The sequence below is a fragment of the Scomber japonicus genome, chromosome 8 (assembly GCF_027409825.1).
Source record: "Scomber japonicus isolate fScoJap1 chromosome 8, fScoJap1.pri, whole genome shotgun sequence".
NCBI classification, from domain to species: Eukaryota; Metazoa; Chordata; class Actinopteri; order Scombriformes; family Scombridae; genus Scomber; species Scomber japonicus.
Window position 1 is genome coordinate 22,836,736 of NC_070585.1, and position 24,271 is coordinate 22,861,006.

General features: G+C 38.0%; 1 protein-coding gene across 1 annotated transcript in view; it reads left to right on the forward strand.

The window, feature by feature from the left end:
- Nucleotides 1-490: 490 nt before the first annotated feature.
- diaph2 (diaphanous-related formin 2) overlaps nt 491-24,271 on the forward strand; it is a 360,718-nt gene continuing 336,937 nt past the window's right edge. Inside the window, exons 1-4 of the mRNA XM_053324402.1 lie at nt 491-528; nt 1,187-1,565; nt 17,169-17,201; nt 19,634-19,810. Of these exons, the coding sequence (XP_053180377.1) occupies nt 1,482-1,565; nt 17,169-17,201; nt 19,634-19,810 (294 nt within the window). The 5' untranslated portion in view covers nt 491-528; nt 1,187-1,481. The remainder of the gene's footprint in view (nt 529-1,186; nt 1,566-17,168; nt 17,202-19,633; nt 19,811-24,271) is intronic.

Here is a 24,271-nt window from a genome sequence, read left to right on the forward strand (position 1 = left end):
TTTTCATAAGTAACTGTAATTTAATGACACAGTTTATTTTATTTTTTATCAGTAAAATTAAGTAGCCTAGTTTCTCCCTAACACTGACCTCAAGTTAGCCTTTATACAATAACACAAGATTTTCATTCAGTTCACTCATTATCACTCACACATTCAAAGGCTGTGTGTTGGTGTGTGATTACTACACACAGGCACTTACAGAGTGTATGTGTATATGTGTGTGTGTGTGTGTGTGCCTGTGTGTATGTGTGTGGATTCCCGCTTCCTATCCGCGGTCATCCTTTCATAATTCACTCATGGTCTACATCTATTCTTACAACTGGCTGAATGCTATCCTCTTGCTGTGAAATCACACTGACCTCTTCGTCACGTCGGACTCCTCCCCGTCGACGCCACGCCGACCTTGTGACTGACAGTTAATCCAGCCAATCACAGCTGGGATCCCCGTTCCTTACGTATTCGCATGACCAATCAGAATCCAGCGGTCGAAATCACTGTGGGCCCTGGCATTCAGGTTTGGTTGCAAAGGTAAGCTCTGGATGGGATTTTTGTGAGTTTTCTTTGACACATAATTTATTTGACACACTATAATGTATAGGATAGTACTCTGTATACATGTGTAATGTCGTGTCTGTTAAAACGAATAACGCCCCGAGAGGTAGCGGGCGTCCATTTGTGTTAGCCTGGCTAAGTGTATAACGTTACAGCATAGCAAAGTATCCCAAGCAGAGAACAACGGTGATTTTCTAGCGTTACTATTATAACCATTGTGTATGTATCATGATTAATGACTGCGTTGTCGGTTAAATACAAGCCTTGTCAGTGCCCACTGGAAGCTGTCAGGGCATCCCGGCTCCCGTTAAACGTATTGTGTCGGTATTAGTTAGACGGTTACACGGTTGTAAGTTTGCTTTCCCTCATAATTTTAGCCTGTTTCTAAACACAGGGCTCCATATTTGTAAATGTAACAAAACACGTTTTTTTGTGTTATTGTCGAGCAGCTTAAAGCTACGTCTGACATATTTGTTTATCAATATAGGCTTTCTTCAGTGTCTGCACCCTGCATACTAACAAGGCTGTTTAGAAAAAACACGTGTCAAAGCAAAGGTTTGTTTAACTTAACCCCCTCTATACATTGTGATAGACTAATTAAATGTTGTTGTGCATAATGTTGTGTTATTTTCAGAAAGCCTTTACTCGTTGTGAGAAATGACTTGCTGCTGAGCTGAGGACACATCAGGACGGATACTACCACACCTCAAAAACAACCTCCACGACTCTTGGATAACGTTACTGTTTGGGAAATATTTGGAAGCGGTCAACATGAAGTTATTTTTCACTTTTTAACGGAATGGATTTTGAAAAGACCTAACCTGGATGGTTTGCTGTACAAGTGCTGCTATAAGCCTACTGGTGGAGTTTCACAACTTTTGAGGAGGGCACGTCAAATCTTTTAAGAGAGGAACTAATTCAAAGCCAACATGGATCAAGCCAGCGGTGGGGAGGACCCGAATAAATCCTCTAAAAAGAAGTCCAACGAGGATGAGGGCAAAAACAAAAAACTGGTAGGTTTTGGGACGTGTTCATTGCATGGAAGTAGTGTCCCACATTCAAGGGTTAATATTTCTCTCAACATTAGTAAGCCTGAAAAAGTTGCACTGTAGTCTACACAAGCAAAAAGTCGGTGTGTGATCCTTGTGGTAAAGTCACATGAAAACTAAGCCAAGTAGAAACAAAACTCCTGCACAAATTAAAAAAGAACATATTGTCAACACAGCACACCTCTGGTTAGTGCAGGATGAGGCTGAAATAGTTATTGATGTGTTGTTATTATTATTTAATGTAGCCCCAATACAGAGGAGCTGATAGTTGTTAGAGTTGAGCAAAAGAGATAGTGTTTCACTGAGTGCTTTACTTTATAGGGCACTTAGTGCATCATGTGATTACCCCCATCAATATACCTCCTGAAAGTCCTTTAAAGAGCATTTCTTGTTGTGACAGTTGGTCTTCAATATCTCTTAAGAAACATGCATAAAGAAGAAGTTCAGTTAATGGATGACTCATCACATAGGGTGATGTCCATGTGTTTTGTAGTGTTTTTATGAACGTTGTGTGTGTCGTAGTGTGTATGTGATTGATAAAACTCACCCTTAGTCAGCCTGCCTGTATTATCAACACAATAAATGGCTGTCACAAGAGGTCAATGTGTTATCTATAGATAACAACTGAAAACTACTCTTTCCTTTTATAGCCTCTCTATTGGCTTGGCCTAGTGGAATAGTTTATGCAGAGTGAGAATTGTGGTTGTTTAGAAAGTGGGCAACCCTGACTATGCAACAGTGGAGCTCTTGCATACCTGCATACCATTCATGTCCTGGAAATGAGATCACAAGAGATGAGGGTGTGGAGTTGTGGTGGTGGTGTTGTTTAGGATTTGGTGTTAAGTCTGGATAAATCACTTCTAATTGACATGTCATGTTCCTCTTTGACTTCATATGCACAAACTACAACAATTGTGTAAACATTGTCTGTCAATACCAAGAGCATCTGAAACCTACAATTAAGTGCCTTGCTTGATAAACTGAAGTCACTCTCTTGAAGTGACAGTCATGAAATATAAAACTGTAAATTTAAAAACCATATTACTGAGTGTGTTAAGTGCATGTAACTGCGCACACACACTGTTAGCAGCTGTGCAGACATCAGTGGTTGAGAGTAATTTTCCGAGACCAAGGACAAAAAACTTTGGCTGATATTTATCATGGGTTCTTGATTTTCCACATTTCTCAGCATGGAAAGTTTGGCTGCTGTTGAACTTTCTGGAGGACATTGTGTCTCAATAGCCAAAAATTGACTACTAGTAGTGAGTGACGCTATCTATTAATGCCTTTCACTGCAACGTCATTATTCGCTGATTGGTGGAATTGGCCCAGAGTTGACTTGTTGCCACTGCTCCCAAAGAAGGGAATGAAAAAGGCACAATTTAGTTTGACTGGTATTTAATCTTTGCAGAAAGTTATTGAACCAAATTTGCAGACATGGCTAATTGAAATGAGCAGTTTTAAGCAGTGTTTCTTGTTGTTGCTTCAGTATGAATTTTGTTATATAACTGACATGAGGCAGCCGGCACTACTAATGCTGTTTTACATATCAAGGAAATAGCCTTAAACTTGTAATAGCTGGTTAAGTTCCAGAAAAGTTAAGGAATAGTTGGACCATAATAACTGCCAATAAACAGACAGGAAATCCCAAAGTGGACCAAAATGACATGCAGTCCCAAGGCTAGCGAAGGGTGTTGCCTTTTAGAAATCCTAACAGCCTGCAACTCTTGAATATCCTGCCTCCCAACTTTGAGAGGGTTTGCAAAAGAGTCTGGATGACATCACTCAGCTAATCAGGAGTGAGAACTCTCTGCAAGATCACTGCTTTTTGTTCCTTAAAGTGGTCTAAGGGCCAGTCATCTTCCCTGTTGCTCAATAGTCCAAAGAGGATCGGTCATAGACAAAGGAAACACATGTCCTGGCTGTTGCAGAAAGCTCAGCACAGCCCCGAGTTGGACAGAGGAAGTAATTAATAATTATTCATTCCTGGGTGGAGCCGTGATCCGTCCTGTTTTGTTTATCCCCACTTTTTAGCTGCTCCAGTGTATGCTGTAGCACCAAGTTTGTTTGCAGACATAAATAAGTTGAAATATACAAACTTGAAGAAATGTGAATATTTAGTTAAGAAGGTAATCCGTAGTTTGTTTATGTCAGATGACAGAAACAAAAAACTATTTGTGTTATTTGCAGGGGTTTATCAGATGATTGTCATTTCATACTGACAAAAATGTTCAGTCTGACAGTCGGACACATGAATACTGACTTATACTTTACTATGTGAAGTTTTTACCATATATGGGGCTATAGGATTACATTCTTGGTGTGCAGCGTAGTTTGTTTGCATGCATGTGGCCCAGAAGAATGGGTTAATATCCATCATCTGTCATATCATTCAGAGCTGTTAAAAGGTACAACCCTTTTTGTGTGTATTGTAAGCAAAGTGGCAAAGACTGGCACCATATGCTGTCTGCAAAGTCAAATCAGTCTTTAGAAGAGACACTGAAAGCTGTATGTTTGTTTTACAAGTCACCTGGCAGGCTTACATCACAGCAACACCATTTGGGCTAAGGGCCCAGGGTGTATGTAGACACTCAACACAGCCAAGAACATTAGACTAACACCATAGTGTTCAGAGATAAAGATACTTCACAACTCTTTTGCAGTAATTATTTGCTATAATGAGCCACCTTGAAGTTGTAAAAACATGATATACAATAAAACATGCAGATTGGGTTTGTCAGGAATTCAAGAGGAGCTGGTTTCATAGAAAATGAGAAATATTCCTGCTGTGCATACCAAAGTAACAGATGACCTCACACAAAGTAGCATGAAGGACAAGTCACCCTAATGTATCCGTATAATAACTACAGAGCTACATATAAAAGACTGGGTAGGGACTAGCTTATTTTAAATCTACAATCTGAATAAATCAGACATTTATTGCCAGCCGCTATTTATAGGGTATTTTATTTGATTTCTTTTATAAAGTTTTAGTGTTGCAGACTTGGTTTAGCTTATATACCTTCTTCTACATATCAGCCATTCTTACAAAATAACATGTACTTCCTAAAATATATTTGAATGTTATTTTCTTTTACAAGAAAGCTTGTTTAAAGTGGAACAACTAACACAGTTTTTATATTAAAGCATTTACTATGAAATGTGAATAAGGCGACTCCATGAAGTGATATGAGTCATATGTCCAAGCAATCAAGACATGCATTTTTGTGAATTATTACACACTTTAAATGTATTATAAAATATGTAAATGCAGATTAGATCTAGCATCTTTATGCATGATGTCTTGTTTACTTACTGATCACAAACCTATTGACCCACAGACCTGTTTTGTGCGAGGAGGAATTTTGTTGTTCAGTGGCTTTGCTTTGGTTTTAGAGAATCAATTGTAGTAAAGCAGCAGTTATACAAAAGATTGAATGACTCACTGAGCAGAGATTTGTAATACATCAATTATTTTCAAGTGAGTTTTTCATGTTGAAGTACAAAGCACCAAATTTTACCAAAGGCTCAAGCACTTACACTACAGCAAAGTTTATAAAATTTTGATTGCTATTCAATAATTAATAACGCTATGTTCAGAGTAATAAATGTTCGATCATTAAACTTGCAGTTTGTAACTACAAAACATTAAGAACAATTCTGCAGTGTGCTAGGAAGGCAATTTTGTCTCGTGATGAGATCAATCAGTCAGCAGATCGATTCCTGTAATGCTAACAGATGTCCGTGCTTAGTTTTACTTTCTTTTACCTGCAACAAAACCATTAAGTGGTTATCTTCACAGTCATGCAGTGGTTTATGTCTGAATGAATCACTTGTTTGGTATGAGATGTCAAAGACCTTTGGACTGATGACATAGTGTTGTCAAAAATCGAAAGGGTGCTATTTCTCACGTCATGCATTTCACTTTAACATTGAAGTCTGTGTAAAGTCAATTAATTGATTTACTTCTAAACATATTATACATGTTGGAAAATGGTTACAGAAAACACGCAGCAACTGAATTGTGGAGATAGAGCTTAAACTATTTCTCACTCTCTTATTTTTCCTGATTTTCTGAGCCTGCAAAAAAGGGCTACTCCGTTACGTAGTGGCGTGCCCATGTGACCTTGGTCCCTCCCCTACTATATAAGGCCGCTCTCCTCATTGGTTAACCTGCCAGTCTACAGTTAGCCAGTTAGCTGAGTTAGCCGCTGAGCTAGCTGCCGAGCTAGTAGGTGAGCATGCGGCAGAAAGAGATGTAGCGTCCATGTTTCGGGTAGAGGTGGTAACTTTGATTGACAGGTGACAGTTGGTAGGGGGCGGAGTTTCAGCGAACTCGGTGGGCACTCCCACAGCATTTGGGAGCAGAGAACGAGGCTGCTTTTTACACAACTTTGAAGCCTAATTTCATATATTTGGTGATTTGTTTTAATCATTCAAATTTGAAAGGGTTGTTAACAATACACTTTTCTGTGGTATATCAAACTCAGAACATACTTATTCTTACTTTACACAGACTTTAAGTTTGTGGAAAATAATACATTTTTACAATCCCTGAAAGGTGTGTGAGTGTGGTGTATAGATCAAATAAGTAAGTATGTAGCTGCTTAGTAAGCTCTGCCTTGTATTAGGTCAGGTGGATCCAGTAATCACCTGGAATCTGAACCAATTTAAGAGCCAGGCAAGACACAGAGGTCACATTCATGTGGTTCCCAGCTCATGTAGGCAGTCTGGGTAATGAGAGTGGACAAACTGGCTAAACAAGCTGGACAGTGTACATGTCAATATTACACTTTTAGACTGAAGGAAAGAGCATATACTGGAAAAAAAAGAATAGGAATAGCAGTGATAAGATGCCATTATTACGAGACAGATATATTCAAAGCAAAACAGAGATGCTATTGTGAGAAAAAATATATAGAAAAAAAGATGTAATAGGACCTTTAGTATATTACATTGTGCAGCTTGGTGCCTATTTACTACAGGTGCAACCAGGTGCAGCTACTTACAGTCAATACTGTTCACATCATATGGGATGTCTGATAATAATTATAATAATAATGATAATAATGATGATAATAATATTAACTTTATTTATGTAGCTTCTTTTAAAGACAAAGTTTACAAAAAGCAAAGCAGTACAATACAAAGCAAAGACACAACACAGAGTGGTAACTGACATTGACAAAATGAAGGAAGAGGACAATGAAATACAGTAAGGAGATTATCAAAATATAATATAATAAAATAAAAAAAATTAGATAAACTAAAATAAAATAGACAATAAACAAACAACATCACATAAAAGCTAGATAATGTAGAAATGAGTTTTGAGAAGTGATTTAAAAGAAGTTAACAATTTTACTAGCCTCATTTCCTCAGGTAGGTCATTCCAAAGCCGAGGGGCCCCGATGACGAAAGTGCGGTCACCTTTAGATTTCAACCTCGACTTTGGAACAGCCAGAAGGGCCCCACCTGAGAATCTAAGGCTGCTGACTGGCTCATATGGAGTCAACATATCTGATAAGTAGCTTAGAGCTAGACCTAGACGCGCTTTAAAAGTGATCAGTAATACCTTAAAATCAATTCTAAAACAAATAGAGAGCCAGTAGAGATAAGAACTGCATTATTAAGAACTGTTCAATTAAATGGTTGGAAAATAGTTGCATGATTACAGAGGTGGTTGTACAATTTGGTATAACACCATATCCATTAAATTTGGTTTTAATTACATTGAACGTCAGTCTTTGGTTGACGTAAGGCATTCACATTTGTTTGATTTTCAGGAACTCCCAAATTATTATTTGCTAAGTCCAGTATATCAGTGCTTTCAGAAAAGAGCAAGCACTTCTGTTTGGAAATTGCTTAGAAACTCCTTTATTGTCAATACACCTAGGAAAGCCGTACCTCCTCTGAATGCCTGAGGTTTGAGGCTGTGATTATCCCAGAGGTCAAAATAGGTCTTTTTATACAGTGAGGTCAAGTTTAAAAAAAATGATCTCACTACAATGGAATTGTTACTATGGGGACTAACATTATCACACATGAATACAGTTGGGCACACTGAATCCACAAGAGTCTCAGCTTTCCAGTCATACCCAATTTATGCAATTCTAAAACTGTTTAGGGACATGAGTATGCAGAAATATTCAAATACACAATTTTTTTAGAATGGGTGAAAATAACACATTCATACTGCATGCAAAACACTGCATGGTTTTTGTCCAGAACTGCATGGGATTAGCATAAAGTGGGGATGTCTGTGAAGGGGAGACTCATGGGTACCAATATATCTCATTTTCATTCAGAAATCTTGAGTTCAGAGGTCAAGGGACTCATGCAAACTTTTTCCTCATCAAAATTGAGTCTAACTTCGAAGTGCTTCTTACCTTCCAGACAAGCTATCTTGACACAATACCAATGGTTGCCTTAGGTCTTCTAGTTTCATAAGATACCAGCATCTTAAATGTAGCTTTAAAACTGAGCCCCCTACAGTCTCTGAAAGACCTTAATGTTGTCCGAGACTGCCAGCATCCGCAGGGAGAGGTTCAAGAAAGACTGCCACATCAATATAGGAATTGCCTATAAGCGAAGCGAATGGAAAAGCTGGTGTAATCTGAACATTGGCATGTGTCCATCATTTTCTGTCAGGTTTTATTTGGGGCTGTTTGTGATTTGTAATTAACCCTGATTAATTAAATTGGGCCTTAATGATTGCAATCATGCTCGTCATTTAGTTAGCCATTAAAGTAATTGAGGCTTCAGTAATGAATGGACAGTTCAGCTCTACATAAGCAGTGATGTCTTTATGATGAAGACTTGGACATGGGAGACATTACTAGAATAATGGTATGTGATCCACTCTAGTGGATCTCGTTCGGTGCTGCAATTCATTCTGCTGCTGAGAAATCGTATAGACATGCAGTCGTTCCACAGTATGGCTAAGTAATCACAAGTATTAATCACATCATGGAGTTTTTCTGTATTGTGAGTGATCATATAAAACTTTCATTGTCTACATTAACACCTTATCTTTGAGTTATTGCTGTAATATTTGAGAATGACAGATGGATATAATGTTTCCAGTTTAACTTTATCATTTCTATTGTGATCAAAGTGATATTGTGATACAGTCCATATTTATGTACTTTCCCCCATGCTTTGCTACCAAATGTGAAACTGGGATATTTTGGTGTTTGAATCAAATTTACAGCAAGGTGAAGGTGCAGTTAACCATCATGCTTTTGACATTTTTGACAGAATCACATCATGAGTCCTATGTAGTTGCTTACTGTGCCGCTACTGTTGGAAGCTGTGTCATTTGAACCCTCTGACCCTTTGATATATGAGCTTTAGGGAAGCCTCAGGAATCAGTCTGAGTCACGTTAACACGCAGTTAGTAAATTGTCAGCTTGTTACACACAGAACATGCTGCTCTGTATTGTGTACCTCTTGTTTGGTCAATCTAAGCTAAGCCATGTTGAATTTTCTTCCACTTTTACAGTATCACTTATTGAAAATAACCACAATTGTGTTTTAGGGAGACGTGTTAGAAACGGCAGGAAACAGACCACATGTGAATGTTTTAATGGCATTCAGGAAGTCGGACAGAGAGGAAGTGGTGAAGAATGCTTTAGTCACACAGTGGAAGAAACCGACAGACTCACTGCTCTAATGTCACTGCCTGAGATGAGACTTATGTAACAGTGGATTAAACTGAAGACTTGAGTTGAGAATGGGAAATTTGATTATGGGGCCCAGATACATTTTTAAAAAGCCTATGTGAAACATATGAGCATCAGTCTCATGAAAATGCTTTAAAGTTTGCATACAGTGCTCTTGTGACTCATGAGGGCTATGTTTTGCATGGTCTACTGCAGGGGCCCGGCCTACTGATGTAGGGGGGTTTCCCTGCTCTTTTACCAGAGTAACAGTGCAATGTAGGACCCTTCTTCCATGCACAGAGTGGGTGTTTTTTATTGTCGCTAATCTGCTTAAATTTGCTCCTCTTCAGTGCAAGTTAGAAATCCGGTTTTACTGGGTTTGCTTGACAGCTGTCTTCATAACTAAGTGCAAACACGAAACAGAATATATAACATTTAATGTGGTCCGACCACAATCAAATATACCGTGACATAGAGCAGAGTATACAAGTGCACAGGAAGTGATTAAAGCTAGCAAATTGTGCAGCTGTGGAAAGAGGTCAATGTGAAACTGCGACTAATTGACTGACAGTGAGTACGTGACGCAGTGGCTGACCTGTGTTAGCGGAAATTGATTGAGGTTGTGATATCTTGAGTAATCATAAGTTTTAGGAGTCTTAAAAGGCTCACAAGATAGCCATGGTTATGTAGAACGCCACAGAAGTACATGGAAGTATGATAACCACAGTGATGCAACCACATTTTTACACGTACCAGGAATGTTTTTTAAATCACCCAGCACTCTAGTAATATATCATTAGCCACCATATAGCCTACCTACAGATAGTAAGAAGGTCACAGATTCATGTTTTTTGTACATGTCAGCAATCAGTGAAGGTGGTAAATAAGTGTGTTCACTAAAGAGCTGGATTTGGATGGAACATCTTATTGTTGCTGTTATGATTCAGTATTTAGTAGGACAGATTTATTTAAGTACAAACATTTGTAAAATTGATCTCATACATTATCATGAACTATTTAAGAAGGTCCTTGTACTTTAACATTTTCATCCTTTCTCACAAACATCACTGCGTATAATGGCTGCATATCATGCCAACCCTCAAGGGTACAGTACTGCAAATTTGCTTTCATCAAACACAGAGATAACCTGAGGGCAGTGCTGTGCTAGTCTGGAGTCACATGGTCGGGCCATCCAGTGAAGAGCCATTCAAATTTTGTACTGGTATTTGTGTGCTTCCCCTTTCAATAGTTGCTGTTTTAGGAAACTGTAAACAGTACCAGTGCTTCTCCTGAAATAATACGCCTAGCACAGACTCATGCCCTTTTAAAGGCACTTCAACTCCAGCTGATATTCAGTGCTTTTTTTAAAATTGTTTTTTCTTCTGCTTTTTCTTCAAATTAATTACTTGGTCTGAGATGTTTTTGGAACTTGTTGAAATGAAACAAGTGAAAGTATCTCAAAGTCAAGATTGTAGGCGAGGACTGAGGAGTGAACTGTGCATTTGTCAGAACTTAATTTGTTTAGGAGAACGAGATGACATTCTGCGCTTGACTAAATTGTTCCTAATCCAGTTTACCAAGAGGACAAGTGTGCCATTATCGTGCATGTGAATGATAGTGTTTTTGGTGCTGGGGTGGTGTGTATTCTGTTTTGTGTTTGTTCACGGGTTAGTTTGCCACATTTGTTTGCCAGTGCTTGTGGCACTGCTTACAGACACAGCACTGTACACCCTGTGGGCTGCAGTTGTCAGAATGCTTCACTTCACCATTTATGTTGAGTTAGTCACAGACAGATGTGTACGGATTTGGATATCTCTAATTTAACTGCAAGTAAAAGTGGCCTAACTTCTTTGGACTCAGCTCAGGTTTTTTAAAATGACAGTATTAACAGAAATGTGACTGTCAAATCAAATCTGAGCCACATTCACTGTACATTTTCTCATAAATCTGATCTCTGAATTTATGGCAATTGTTTCATCTTAGAATCAATAGTATTTTAGACCAGGGCTGCAACTAATTATTACTTATATTGTGTGTAAATGTATTAACTGTTGCGGATTAAGCAATTACTTAGTTTATAAAAAATCAAAATCTTAATATGTTCAATTTACAATGATTTAAAACAGAGAAAAGCAACAAATCATTAAGAAACTGTAATCTGTGAATGTCTGGTTTTTTGCTTGATGGATGAGTTTAATTGAAGACTGGTTGTTGTGTTGAAATGTTGAAAGCCTTAGTTGACATGAAGTTGAACACGAACAAATATTGCATAGTTAAGCATTGATTAACCATGTACTGTAGACCCTTAACATGCAGTTCTTTTGTAAAATTACCTTTTATACCTTTCTGTGTGTAACTCACAGCGCCCTTAAATCTGAAACATAACCTGCTGTGAAAAGACCTGTTCTGGATTTTACTCAACAAATATATTCAGACAATTCTTTAAACTTCACAGCTAGGCAGATAACAAAGTTACAATATATATGAGACTGAAGACTGTAGTGCAAAGGAAACCAGACGGTTACTGTCATCTAATGTTTGGGAAGGAAATTTATGGCACTTGATATTTCTATCAGGCTGTTGAAGTCAGTTTTTAGAGTGAAGACATGAAAAAAAAAACATGTAAGTTACAGAAAATGCCAGGTGTAAATATTGTTGGGTAATGTTAATACTTGAACTGGCAATGGTACCTATCAAACATCATCATCACTGTGGCTGTTTCCATTTGTCCGGTTCCTCTCAGTATTTCTAACTGATCCACTGAACAGCTCCAATTACATCTAAATCTTGTTGTGTCGTCTTGTTTTGATTGAAGAATAGCACTGCTAATGAAGCTCTGCTAACTTAGCAATAAATACTTTTCATTTCAAGTTCACTATAAAAGTGTTCTGTTAGAGTGTAGTATGAAGCAGAAGTACTAACAGGAACTCAGAAGAGACAGTTCAGGTGCATGTGCATCTGTAAACTAGAAATAATTTTTTGAAAGGCTTTAATAAGTATTTATTTGAATGCATAACACAAGCTGCTCTCATCATACTGAAATTTGGCACTGATTGATCCAGTGTGAAAAGGTACTTGGTAGTACCGATGTAATTCCGTTGGGCCTCTTTGACCCTTTTTTTGTCTGCTTGAAAAGGGCATACCCACAGTGCAAACATCAAGATTAATTTGATAGATTTTTATCAAGAAGGATAAATGTTACTTTCATGCTTTCATAAATCTTCCATTGCAGTGTTGGCTGTGTTGTGCTCTACCTCTGCGAGTTCACCAAGACGGCCATTGAGAAGACTTTTTAACAAGATTAATTTAGACAATTTGATTTGTTTAGACTACGTCTAATTTGGTTATTCGGGTGGTATTGGGTGCTGTCTGATGCCACTCCCCCAAAATTGAGCATGATATTGGCAATGCTGTATATCCTATCTGATTACACAAAGACAAATTACGCAATTATGATGTTTGTGGCTATGACTTGCAAACATTAGCCTCTAATGTAACTAGAAGACAGTGGTACCATGGCCACACACATGGTCAAGTCTTCCAGCTACAAATCTTTTTAAGACAGGTGGAGTTTGGTGGAGGTTAGTTGATAAAAGTGTCTTTAGATAAAGGTTTAGTAATTAAAGCCAATATCTGTAATCCTTTAAGTGCATTAGTCAGAACTCCTTTTTCTTTAGTTGGGTCTCTGGTGAACCCTATTGAAATGTTGAGGAGCAACAGCACAATATTTAGAGGCTATTTATACTGACAGACACAAGGCATTTTCTTCTTTATCCATCTTAAATGTCATTCTGTTTTTTGATTTTGTAATACATAACGTACAGACATTTATCAGCAGTCACTCTTATGATTGTTCACATGCACTGTCATTGTTTGGCTTCAGATTCACTTCTTCATTTTCCCCCCCTCAAATTTGATCACATCATGATTTTTGTGAATGACAATTTCAGAAGCAATTCTGTCTCTCATCTTGACTGGATTTAAAAAAAAAAAGTTTTGTACAGTTACTGTTCTTAAGGGACTTTCATTTTATAAACAAGGTTACTAGCAGAATTGGCAAACCTTGCTTTCTGTATTTGGCCAAAAACAGTCTTTTGTGTGCTTTATCTCCAAACTCATGTTGTGCACTTCTTCATTTTTGTTATGGCAATATCCATTACTAAATCCAGTATCTCATATTATTTGCAATAAAGAAAATATGCTTTTGAAATGAATCAAAAGTCCACATTGCAACCTGTCAGAATTAACAATCCTCCAGACCTTTGTGCTTATGTCAGGGTTCTTAAATTCCTGTAATCAGTTTCATGTTTACATTGTGCAGCAATTTTGAATCACAAGTGGGACAGAAGTCAAGATAAGTAACAACTATGTAAGACAGAGTAAATGTTTACCAGAGAGCCCCTCCACTCTTAAATGTGTTTTTTCGTTTAACCTTCACTGTGCAGATTGATGTATGGGCATAGTTTGATACTTGAAGGCTGTTTTCACATCAATCTGCTCAAGGTTTTTCTGTGCCCATCTTACATCTCACTTAAAGACCTGCACACACCAGGATTTTGTGGTGACATCACAACTAGTTTGAAACCAATCATGGTCCAATATGCAGTTTACAAAAGTGTGATGTGTAAACCTGAAACCTGCAGCACACACATACACACTGAGAATGGGCTTTTCATAGATGTAGGAGACATCTTGTGTCCAACAGCTGGAACTTTTTTTCATTAAAAATGTTTTTATATTTATAGATTCAGGAGAAAGATTAGATTTTAACTTACTGTTGATAATCTTGGAAAGGACACAAATTATTATGCAGTATTTTAAATGTATCTTAAACATGACTGGTGGGAATCTTTAAGTATTGGCATGGTTATACTGATGATTTGCATACTTGCTGGGCTATACTAGCAAGTTACTCAAGACCAATCAAATGTATACTATACTGTCTTTTGAGTAAAAAAAAGAGGCAGTCATTTCTCTTAGTGTGTTAATGTGCAGTAGGCAAGGTGTATACTGCCTCTCTCTCTCTCTCTGTCTCGTCTCTCTCGCTCTCTGTCTCTCTCTCTCTCTCTCTCTCTCTCTGTCTCTCTCTCTCTCTCTTTCTCTCTCTCTCTCTCTCTCTCTCTCTCTCTCTCTCTCTCTCTCACTCTCTCTCACTCTCTCACACACACACACGTTCATGTCATGCTTCTGATGAGTTAATGATTGTATTTTGCCTGATGGGTCTGAGCAGTCTGTCTAAGATGTTTTATTGCAACTATGCTCCTTTTGCCCAGAATTGTTTCATGTTTACGGCGGACTACAGTAGAAGAATACAGTGAGGAGAACGGAAATGCGTGGGAGTTTAGTATTTAGTACACTGATAATTGTTACCTTTTGAATAAGTTAAAAAAAACTTAGCAAGAATACAGATTTTGCACTGTGAAAAGCCATGTGACTGCTGAGCTTTTAAATATACATACCAGTGTACGCGTAGTTCTTCACAATTTTCTTAATTTTGTTGCAGCTCTTCTATCACAATTTGGAATTTTTTTAATTTGTTTTTTTAAGGAATTGTTTGCCACAGAGATAAACAGGTCTGAGTCCCGTTAACGCTGCCTAGCCTATCGCTGAACAGGGACACAAGGTAGTTTCATGAATTTGGCAAGAACTGCAGCACATTGCAGTAGCGTTGCATTAGAGTCTTCACTGCCAACAATAGCTGACTCCCAGTAATCCTTTGTTATTATTAGAACTAATTAAAGTAAAAGCTCATTTCCTCTTGTAAAACTCGTTTTACAGTGGCATCGTGGCTACTGATTTTATAGTGATAGTTCCAGTGAGTGAGTTAAAATGACATTCATACAGATGGTCTAGTTAAATTGGTGGGGAATAACAGGCATTGCTGTTTTAAAGCCATGTGGTTTTAGCCATCTGAAACAAAAATGTCCATCTTGAATAATGAAAACATACTTAATGTGCCACCTGGTTGAATTTTGTAATAAAGTAACAGCAATGGAAGTATTAATGCCATATTAATGTTAATTGTAGTTACATAAATGTTAAGAGTTATTGTGTGAAATATGCATAGTAGCATGGTTTTGTTTCCCCAACTTGACTGTCAAGTTTTGGGATATTGCTTTGTGTTTTCATTTTTAAGGATCTGTATGGAGCCATAATCATATTTGATTAAGGAGGGACCCAGAGCTAATTTGATTAGGTTATTTAGAGCAATATGTGTTTGGTAATAAACATTTATTATGATGAAAAAAGTTTACTTTAATAAGTGGGAGAAGCCCAGAGGACATGCAAGCTTAATTGTTAGATGTTAAATTGCGCTGTTGCGATGTTTCCAAGATAATGGGCAAGGAAAGGCCCTCAAGTCAAGGCAATTAACCAAACAGTGGTTTGATTGTTGTTAAATTGATTAGAAAATGTTTAAGTACTCTTTTTGAAAATTAGCTATTGTTTCACGCAGTTTTAGGCTGATAGTGAATGCTGGGCTTAATGACACATATTGTGTGATCTAGAAATGGGAAAAGCTGATGCCCATGTCAAATTCTTGGCTTTACAGATGTGAGAATTTGTATAGCTACGAGACATTAGACATATGATGGTGAAACAAGGACATCGACAATCCAGGAAGACCCTCTACACATAATACCAGATGATTATGACATATTTGTTATCTTGACTTGAAATAACAGCTTGGCCTACACATGAAGTCTGCACAGAGAGACTGAAGCTTTGTTTTCTGTGGTTCATAGCTTTGTCCCCAACTGTTGATCAGTTGTTGCAGACCAAACTAGCGATAGATACTGTATGGCAGTTTGTGAGTCTACCCAGTGTTGCCCAGAGCGACAGCTGATGAAGATGCACAGAGGGAGGTGGGGGCTAGAGACAATCTGTTTGCTCGCCAGAGCATCAGTAGTTTCCTTATTAGAATAGTGGAGAAATCCGCGGCTGGAGGCAGGCTTTATGGCCATCACCACCCCACATCTCCCTACTCATTAGTACTTCACAGCCTAGCGCCACAGCATATGGCAGTGTTGCTTCTGCTTCCCATTTGAGGTGTGTTTCAAATGGCTGTCCCTCGCCGAGCCAAAAGCCTTTGGCAGTAGCCTGTCTTAGTGTGCTTGAGATGGAGCAAAATATCTGTATCAGAGAGGAAGTTTTTATCTTTTTTGAAAATGGGTATTTGCAACATTTTGTAAGGCAGTTAATATTTGGTTTGCAAGCAACCACTGCTGATTGTGAAAACTGTGGAAAAGTTGGGAATTTATTTGAATCGTGTTTATAATGAAAGTAAGTGAACAAGAATGATTTGTTTAGGCCACTGTCACTTCAAGAGATGCTTTTTACTAGTAGTATAATAGTACTTACTAACTGGTGTTAAACTGTGCATAGCTCTATCATTATGCACATGGTGTTAACCAAACAGAATTAAAATGTTTTTGCATGTTTATAATGGGTGCTGCGGGCAGGTGTGCTCATTCCATCTGTGACTGTGGGATTAAAGGTGCTTTATAATTTCTCATTTTATTAATTTGATATATGTCTTAAGCCTGTGTGTTTGGGATGCTAACCCTTACACACATGCTTGTGTTTTACATTAAAACACTATTATTTGGTATCATTGAGTGTCACATCCTGCACATGTACAGTATCCAAGATATGCTCATATCCTAGTAAAAACTGATAATCAGAATAAATTAATGCTACTTGTGATTCCAAAATACTTTATGATTCTATTCATTCTCTCATCTAATATATTGAACCTCATTGTGGTTCTAATAGGAGAATGAGACAATATCTAGAAGACACTGTACATGTAAACACAAAGTACCAGGGTTACATACAGTGCACTTTGGGGTGTTGTCATTTTCTGTTGGATGTTATTTTTCACAATGTGCCCTCCCTCCAACAGAACATACACATAAAAACATTGGCCGATGATATGGTAAGGTGCTTGGTTTAATTTTAGTGTGATTGTTTTTGTTTCACATCCTCATCTCATATGTTGTCATGGCTGCATGTCAGTTTTAACTGAAATAAATGGATGGATCAAATGTGTCAATACATCAATGCATATTTTAATCAAACAAAATATTAAAAAGCTGAAGACATCTGTATCCTGTTAATACAGTTAAATCTAGTGTTATGAGAATGAGACAGTGGAACGAAAAGGAAAGGTTCAAATATGAGTCAGTTGTTATGGTAGATTTCCATAATGCTGCCTAAATAAAAGATGATTTGTCACGGTGCTGTTATTTAGCATCACCAACATCTGTTAACCTAAATTTTTCATAATGAACAAAACTTAGCCCATAGCATCCAGACTTTTGTAAGCAGCTCATAGATCATTTAGCGTGCAATTATCAGTAACATTTCCGATGAGATGTTTCTGCCAGAGGCTTTTTTAATAACCTTAGTTAACAAATAGCCTAAATTTGACACTTAAAAGCTCATGTAGTATTGCAGTCGTTCTGGAAGAATGCAAAATCAACATGTAGCCTTAATGCAGCTAACAGGGAAGATCTCCTTATGGCTTTTTTTTTAGTATGTTTGATCCATTCAGAGCTATTTCAGTAAAGATACAATAGTGACATCATCATGTACGTCATCATCATGTTTGTATTACCATTTCATTAATATATGTTTATTCATCCAGCATGTCGCCTCCATCCCATTTTAACTAAATCTGACTAACATTGCATGTGACTTGTTTTTCTGCTTTCACACTAAACATACTCAAACTAGCTAGCATTCATCATATTGGTGTCAACAGATGATTATAAAGAGGAAACTCAACTGAACCTTATTTATATTATCGCAATGCACTTAAGAGGTTATTGTATGCTGAAACTATTCTAATTCAATAACCTCTGCACCAACCACCTGATCCCCTGGGTATGATGGTAAGTGAAGTCCTGAAGAGTTTCATACGGTATACTATCAGTACAAGTGTGTTTTTTTCCCCCCTTTTAGCGACTGGAGTGTTGCAAACAAAATTGTGTGTTGATTTTCATTTTTAATCTTTACAAATAAAAACATTTTTCTATATTTATTTTGAATATTGAACAAATACAATTGGTTGTAGAGATGTAGATAAAAATATGTCAACAACCACTGGATGGATCAAATGCTGTGTCAGTGACATGGCATTTGATGAAGAAATTCAGCTTCTTTACAGGAAGTACCCTTTTATATTGATGATCAATTTTCCATAAAATATTCCAAAATCTTAAGAGTGACCTTTTTTTCTACCACCATCCTTTGGCCAAATAATTAGGAAGAATGCAGTGAATTTTTGCACTTTCATGCTTCCCAAAGAATGAAATGTAGGTAACAACATGACCTTTCCTCTGGTATCCCCCTTAGGACAAAATATAGCACGACTGGTTGGAAAGAAGAAAAAATAGCAAAAGGAGTCTCCATTTTTTACCCTTTAAACTAGTTTGTTTTATAGTGTGTAATGAGCCTTAGAGTCTTATGGTCCCAGCTGTGTAAGTATAAATGTAGTTTTAAAGGGGACCTATTATGCTCCTTTCCAGCTTTATATATTTTTTATTGTGGGACTCTTCTAGAGTAGCTTTGCATGATTCACAATTCCAATAAGTCCTTATTTATATGATAGTGGCTCTTTATTCAGGCCCTCAGTTCAGCCGTCATCAGGCTGAGGCCCTAAACCTTCAGGAAGCATTTTTACATTAACCAACACAAGCTTTGGAACTTTGACTATCTTTAATATAGATATCCAACATCATAAAAGTATATTAATAACAGAAAACCACAAAAGCAGATTAGGGCCCATTTAAAAAAAGAAAAAGTAACTACACCAAAACTTAATGTCTTGTGTTCACTGACATCTTGGTCCTTGCTCTCTCCACACCCTGTTCTGTACAGCACCTTAACGCACTACTCAGCAATGCTTCACCAGAACTGGGTGTGATCAGGTGTGACTGGGTGTACAGTATATTTTGGGTGTGGTCGGATGAGCAACAGGCATGAATCTTACAACGCAGTGAGATTAGTGCACCATTGTTTTGCGTCCATACAAGATTTAGCCTGGAGTCACTCCATAGTGACTTGCTGGGGTTGTGGCTGGATTCTTTTTTCTTTTTTTCCCTTTGTTAGCAGAAACCTATTCTGAGCTGGCTTTACCATCAGAGGATCTGTTTTACATTGTAGTCCGTCAATACAAAACAGAACTCTCTGATGTGTGGGAACATGAAATTTGGGTAGTAAAAAAACAATGCAGTCCTTTAAAAATTAGATTTTCCTTCAGGGAAAATAGCCAAAACCTTTTCTTGTCCTAGTCTAAACATGATTGTTTGCAATGCAATGTTTGCAATATTTTAATATCTCACACCCCTTTCCTTTTTCTTTTAGCGTGATCGTATTACCAGTTTCAGAAAAACAGGAATGAAGAAGGAGAAGCCCCTTATACAGCACCCTACAGACCCCCTTTCTACCCAGACTGAACTGCCGAATCCTCAGCCATTATTTGATGACCGCTCCATGAACCTCTCAGAAAAGGAGATTATTGACCTCTTTGAGAAGATGATGGTAAGCTTTGTGTTTCTTTTGCATTGTTTCCCCTGCAAAAGATCCTCTGTTAGTACTCATTTTATTTCAGCTGCCACAAGATGGTAAATATTAAGTATTATGAAATTGATTTATAAACCTGTACAAAGTGGTGCACAAGTTCAGACATGGTGAGCTACTGTAATTGATAATAGTGTAGGGTTAGTTTGGTTAGACAGGTTACGTTTCAAATGTGTTTTCTATCAGTATTTCAGATTTCCATGCGTCCTTGTTAAATTTTTTCCATGCACAAACATTTGCCAGATATGTCATAAAGGATCATGAGGAAATGATTGAAAATTCCCAGTTTTATGCAGCTTTGAAAAAAAAACAACTTTATTGTCTGACCATAATCATATTCACAAAATTACATAAAAGATATTGTGGTTTAACATTCTCATGACAGAATGTTAAAAACTAAAATGTTATTATTATTTTTTTTAACAGAAAGCACATATTCCAAAATATGTAACCCAGGATGTGACATTTTAATGTACACATTCATTTAATTCTGCCAAAGCCCATTAAAACAAGTGTGCATCTGGATCCATAAACCAAGCTTCAGTGGTTATTATTGTGATCACACAGAGACAGAGATCAGAGACAGGTTAAAACTATAGATTTACAGAGTTAATGTTGACATTAACACTACAGCATTGGTGACCACCACTAGTTGCTCAGTCACACTGCCATGACATCCTATGGTGACATGAAACAGTGCCCTTTTATTGGATTGCACAGGACCTCTTCCTTAATGACTGATGATCCATGATAACTGACCCCTATTAGAATCTACAAATTTGCAAAACAATATCACAAATTTCTGACACTAAGGGCCCCATCTTGCGGTTGGCGCACAGTGGATGGCGGGCGTGCTGCATGTGTCTTTGTTCCCCCGGCGCAGTTATCATCTTCTCACCCTGCGCCCACGTTGTCTAAATAGCAAATGCACTTGCACCAGTCTGTGCGCCTATGGGCGTGTTTCTCTCAAAATGAGGTGTGGTCAGGCGCATTGGTGGCACGTTGCTATTTTGAGGCAGAGGAAAGCGGTTGAGCTACTGACCCAAAAAAACAGGTCTAAAGTCACTGGCGCATATGTCACTGTTATTAAAGGGCGCATCATCAAGAGTCCAAGATGTTCCTAGATAGGCGGGTACGCAGCGCGCAGACACTATGGTTGTTACGCACACATGGGCGCATATATTTTATTTATCCAAGATAGACTTGAGATATGTAGTTATGGAACAAGTAAATGCATTTTGCATCCAGATGTTAAGCTTCCTTGAAGAAAGGCTCCACCTACTTATTCCCTACGCCACTGTAAGATGAACACAAAACTTTGAAATTCACTTCGCACTCATCTGTGGGGTCAAAGCTCTGTCACACTTGTGATTTTCTCCAATGAAATGCATTTCTGGCCTTATGTACTGCAGGATTGAAATCTAACAAAAAGCTTTCAGCCCATTTCTTTGAAGTGCAGAGCTGAATTACTCTGGCTTCATTGCATAGGTTGTGTGTACTGTTGTGGATAATGTCTCTGAGTGTGTATGTGTGTGTGGTATGCTGCTTGCCTTTTTTCTTCTCATACAATAGTCTTTATTGCCAGGGCCAAAGAAATGTGACCGGTGCTCCTGGTTTTCATCAGGCTCCTGCTCAGTGTTTTCTTGCCTGGGTGCTCATCCCTGTCACTCAGTTCACCTCTCAATTACTATGTTTGTGCTCACAGTGGCGTGACATTAAACCCAGGCTTCAATTTGCTCAGTGACAGACGACACAGAAGGCATGTTTGCTGCTCTGACATTTGACAGGTCTTGACACTCCAGGTTGGAAAGTGTAATTACAGTAATGAAATCAAAAAGACAAGGGTTATTTACTTATGTACTTTTGGAGCCACCGCTATTCGCTCTCATAGATTGTAAACTTTGTCAACTTCCTTTGATACAGCAAACATAGAAATGAAAGTTTTGTGTTGATTCTTTTGATGCTACAAGTTTCTCTTCAGCATCTTATCTGTCTTTGTCATCTCACCACCTCTTTTCATGTCATACACACATACATTTTAATTGCTCTCTTTGTCTTCACACTGTTTTTGTTATTGATTGTTTTTATGGTGCTACATGTTGCAGCTTTAGATATCCTGCTGGTTTCAAATGAAGGGATGACCCGTGCCATATTAGTTAGACCACCCACTGTGCATTAATGACTAGGAGAAGCTGAAAATATTTTTTCTCAGGAAAGTGGTTTACACATTGCACTGTGTATCTCAAAGCCTAAATAGCACATTGCCTATTACTGAAAGGTCATCAAAGGGATCTGGGAAAATATAGGAGGAAACACTCAGTCGGTGGGGTAGAAAATCAAATGAACTCTGTCTAGAATTTTTTAAGCTAACAATTGATAGCAGAAGTATATTCATAAAACTACAGGGAAAGTTAAAATACATGAATAAACATTACTGCCTTTAGAGGGATGTATGTCTTTTTAGTCTTTGTCTCTTGTCATATGGTTTCCCAAGATGTGTGTAGCTGGAATTCAGAGCCCCTTATCAAAATGCACAGCAGTAAATCCACTGATGAAATGTCCGGTATCACAGCTGCATCTTACTAAGGATGCAGCTGTGTTGCAGTAGCAGACTCCAATCTGTGAGGTTCAACGCAGGAATGCAGTGACACACATTATGCCGTCTGAGCTAATTTGATCAGCGTCTAGTTAGCTGTGAAAGACTACACTAAACCTTGTCTGATGCATCGTAAACCCCTTTCATCGTGCTTCAACTCTTTATTGTCTGTAACTTTAAAGAAAAGTATTGGTAGGATTTCTGGTCAGGTAAAATATGTGAACTTATTCTCTCCATCAAGACAAAATCTCCCTAATGGTGTGACTTTGAAACATCAGTAGCAGCTGTATATTGGCACTTGGAGTCATTTGCGCTGATATGGCCATTAGCAGTCATAGCATTATTACCTAGATTGTGTTTTTAATTGTATGTGAGCATGAACACCTCCAAAAGTATGACATCTTTATTTTGGATTGATTGGATTGATTTAATTCTAGTACCAATTTGTCTCTGTTACCTGTTCTTCTTGTTGTTAAGAGTAGACATTAAGGTGCTCACAGAGACAGAGAGGACCAGTGGAAAAAGAATGAAACATTGCGGGGCTGCTGTGGCTTGTTGGAGTTTTTATGTGCCTCGCTATGCGCCATTGTCAGGATGAACACTCCCAGTAATAAGCTCCAATGTGATCCCTCAGCAGTTACACTCTGCACCAGGACATTAAAACCAGCCCACAGGAGAGTTACTGTGTGTGCCCTTACACACTCATAGATCAGACTTGAGGGTAGTGGACAAAATAATCGATTTGTCACAGTTGAAGCAAAACATTTTTGTAAGTCTACTTCCCTTAGATCCACTTTTCCCCATAGCTCGGACTCTCCATATCCATTTCTGCCTCACACACATTTGATGGTAGCTATTAATTGTTTTTTCCTGTGATCTGAAGCCTGTGGTGGTGGGCATCCACTTTGGATTGGGCTGTGTTCAAAAGCCACATTACCCCACAGTATTCAGAGTAAGTAACTATGTTTTTCAATGTTTTGGCTCTGATCTGGATAGCAGGACATTGAATATCCCAATCAGATAAACCATGTACAAAGTTTAGCGCCTTTTATACATAGTTCCTAAAATATAGTAAACATAATGTACAGGTCAAATTGAAATAAGCTTAAATGAAGTCAGTATATTTAATAATTCATAGCAAATTGTTGTGATGGATCAACAGACATCAGTAGACCTCAAGTATTTTCTCTACCTATGTGCCAGTCCTGTACTGCAGCCAACTGTAATTATTGCTTGATTCGAGGGCTAGTCCTCAGTGAGTGAAACACCGGCTCAGTTGGACTGAGGTTAGGTGACAGTCAAGAACAATTCACTGTTTGTAAAAAAGACTCCTGGGTTTATAGGATCAATGTTCTGCTGCATTTTCCCAAGGGGATGTGGGCTGGGCTGGGGTGTATAAAATGCATACAAGTCTCACTCTGCCCACCCTATAGGGAAGTGAAAGCCATTACACCCTCTGTTACACCCTTTATTGGAGTACAGAATCAAAACATGTAAACACCTACTTATGAACTGCCCTGTGCATACTGTTAAAAATAGTCTACTGGGATTGAACAGTGTTCCCATACCTCTTGTCTATGATGGTTAGTCTGCAAAGTGTTGCTGACTGACATTATTTCTGGTTAAGCAAGACAATTGAGAACAATTAATGTTGGTAATTCTTAGAAGGGTTTACTGGGCCAACATGAAGACCTGGAATACATTTCTAGGTAACTGTACATTGATACAAGCTCAGATCTCATCATTTCAGTTACATGAGAACTGTAGTCGGAGATATCCTGGGACACTTTTTATGTAGCCTGTGAGGGTATAATTAATAAAAGAGC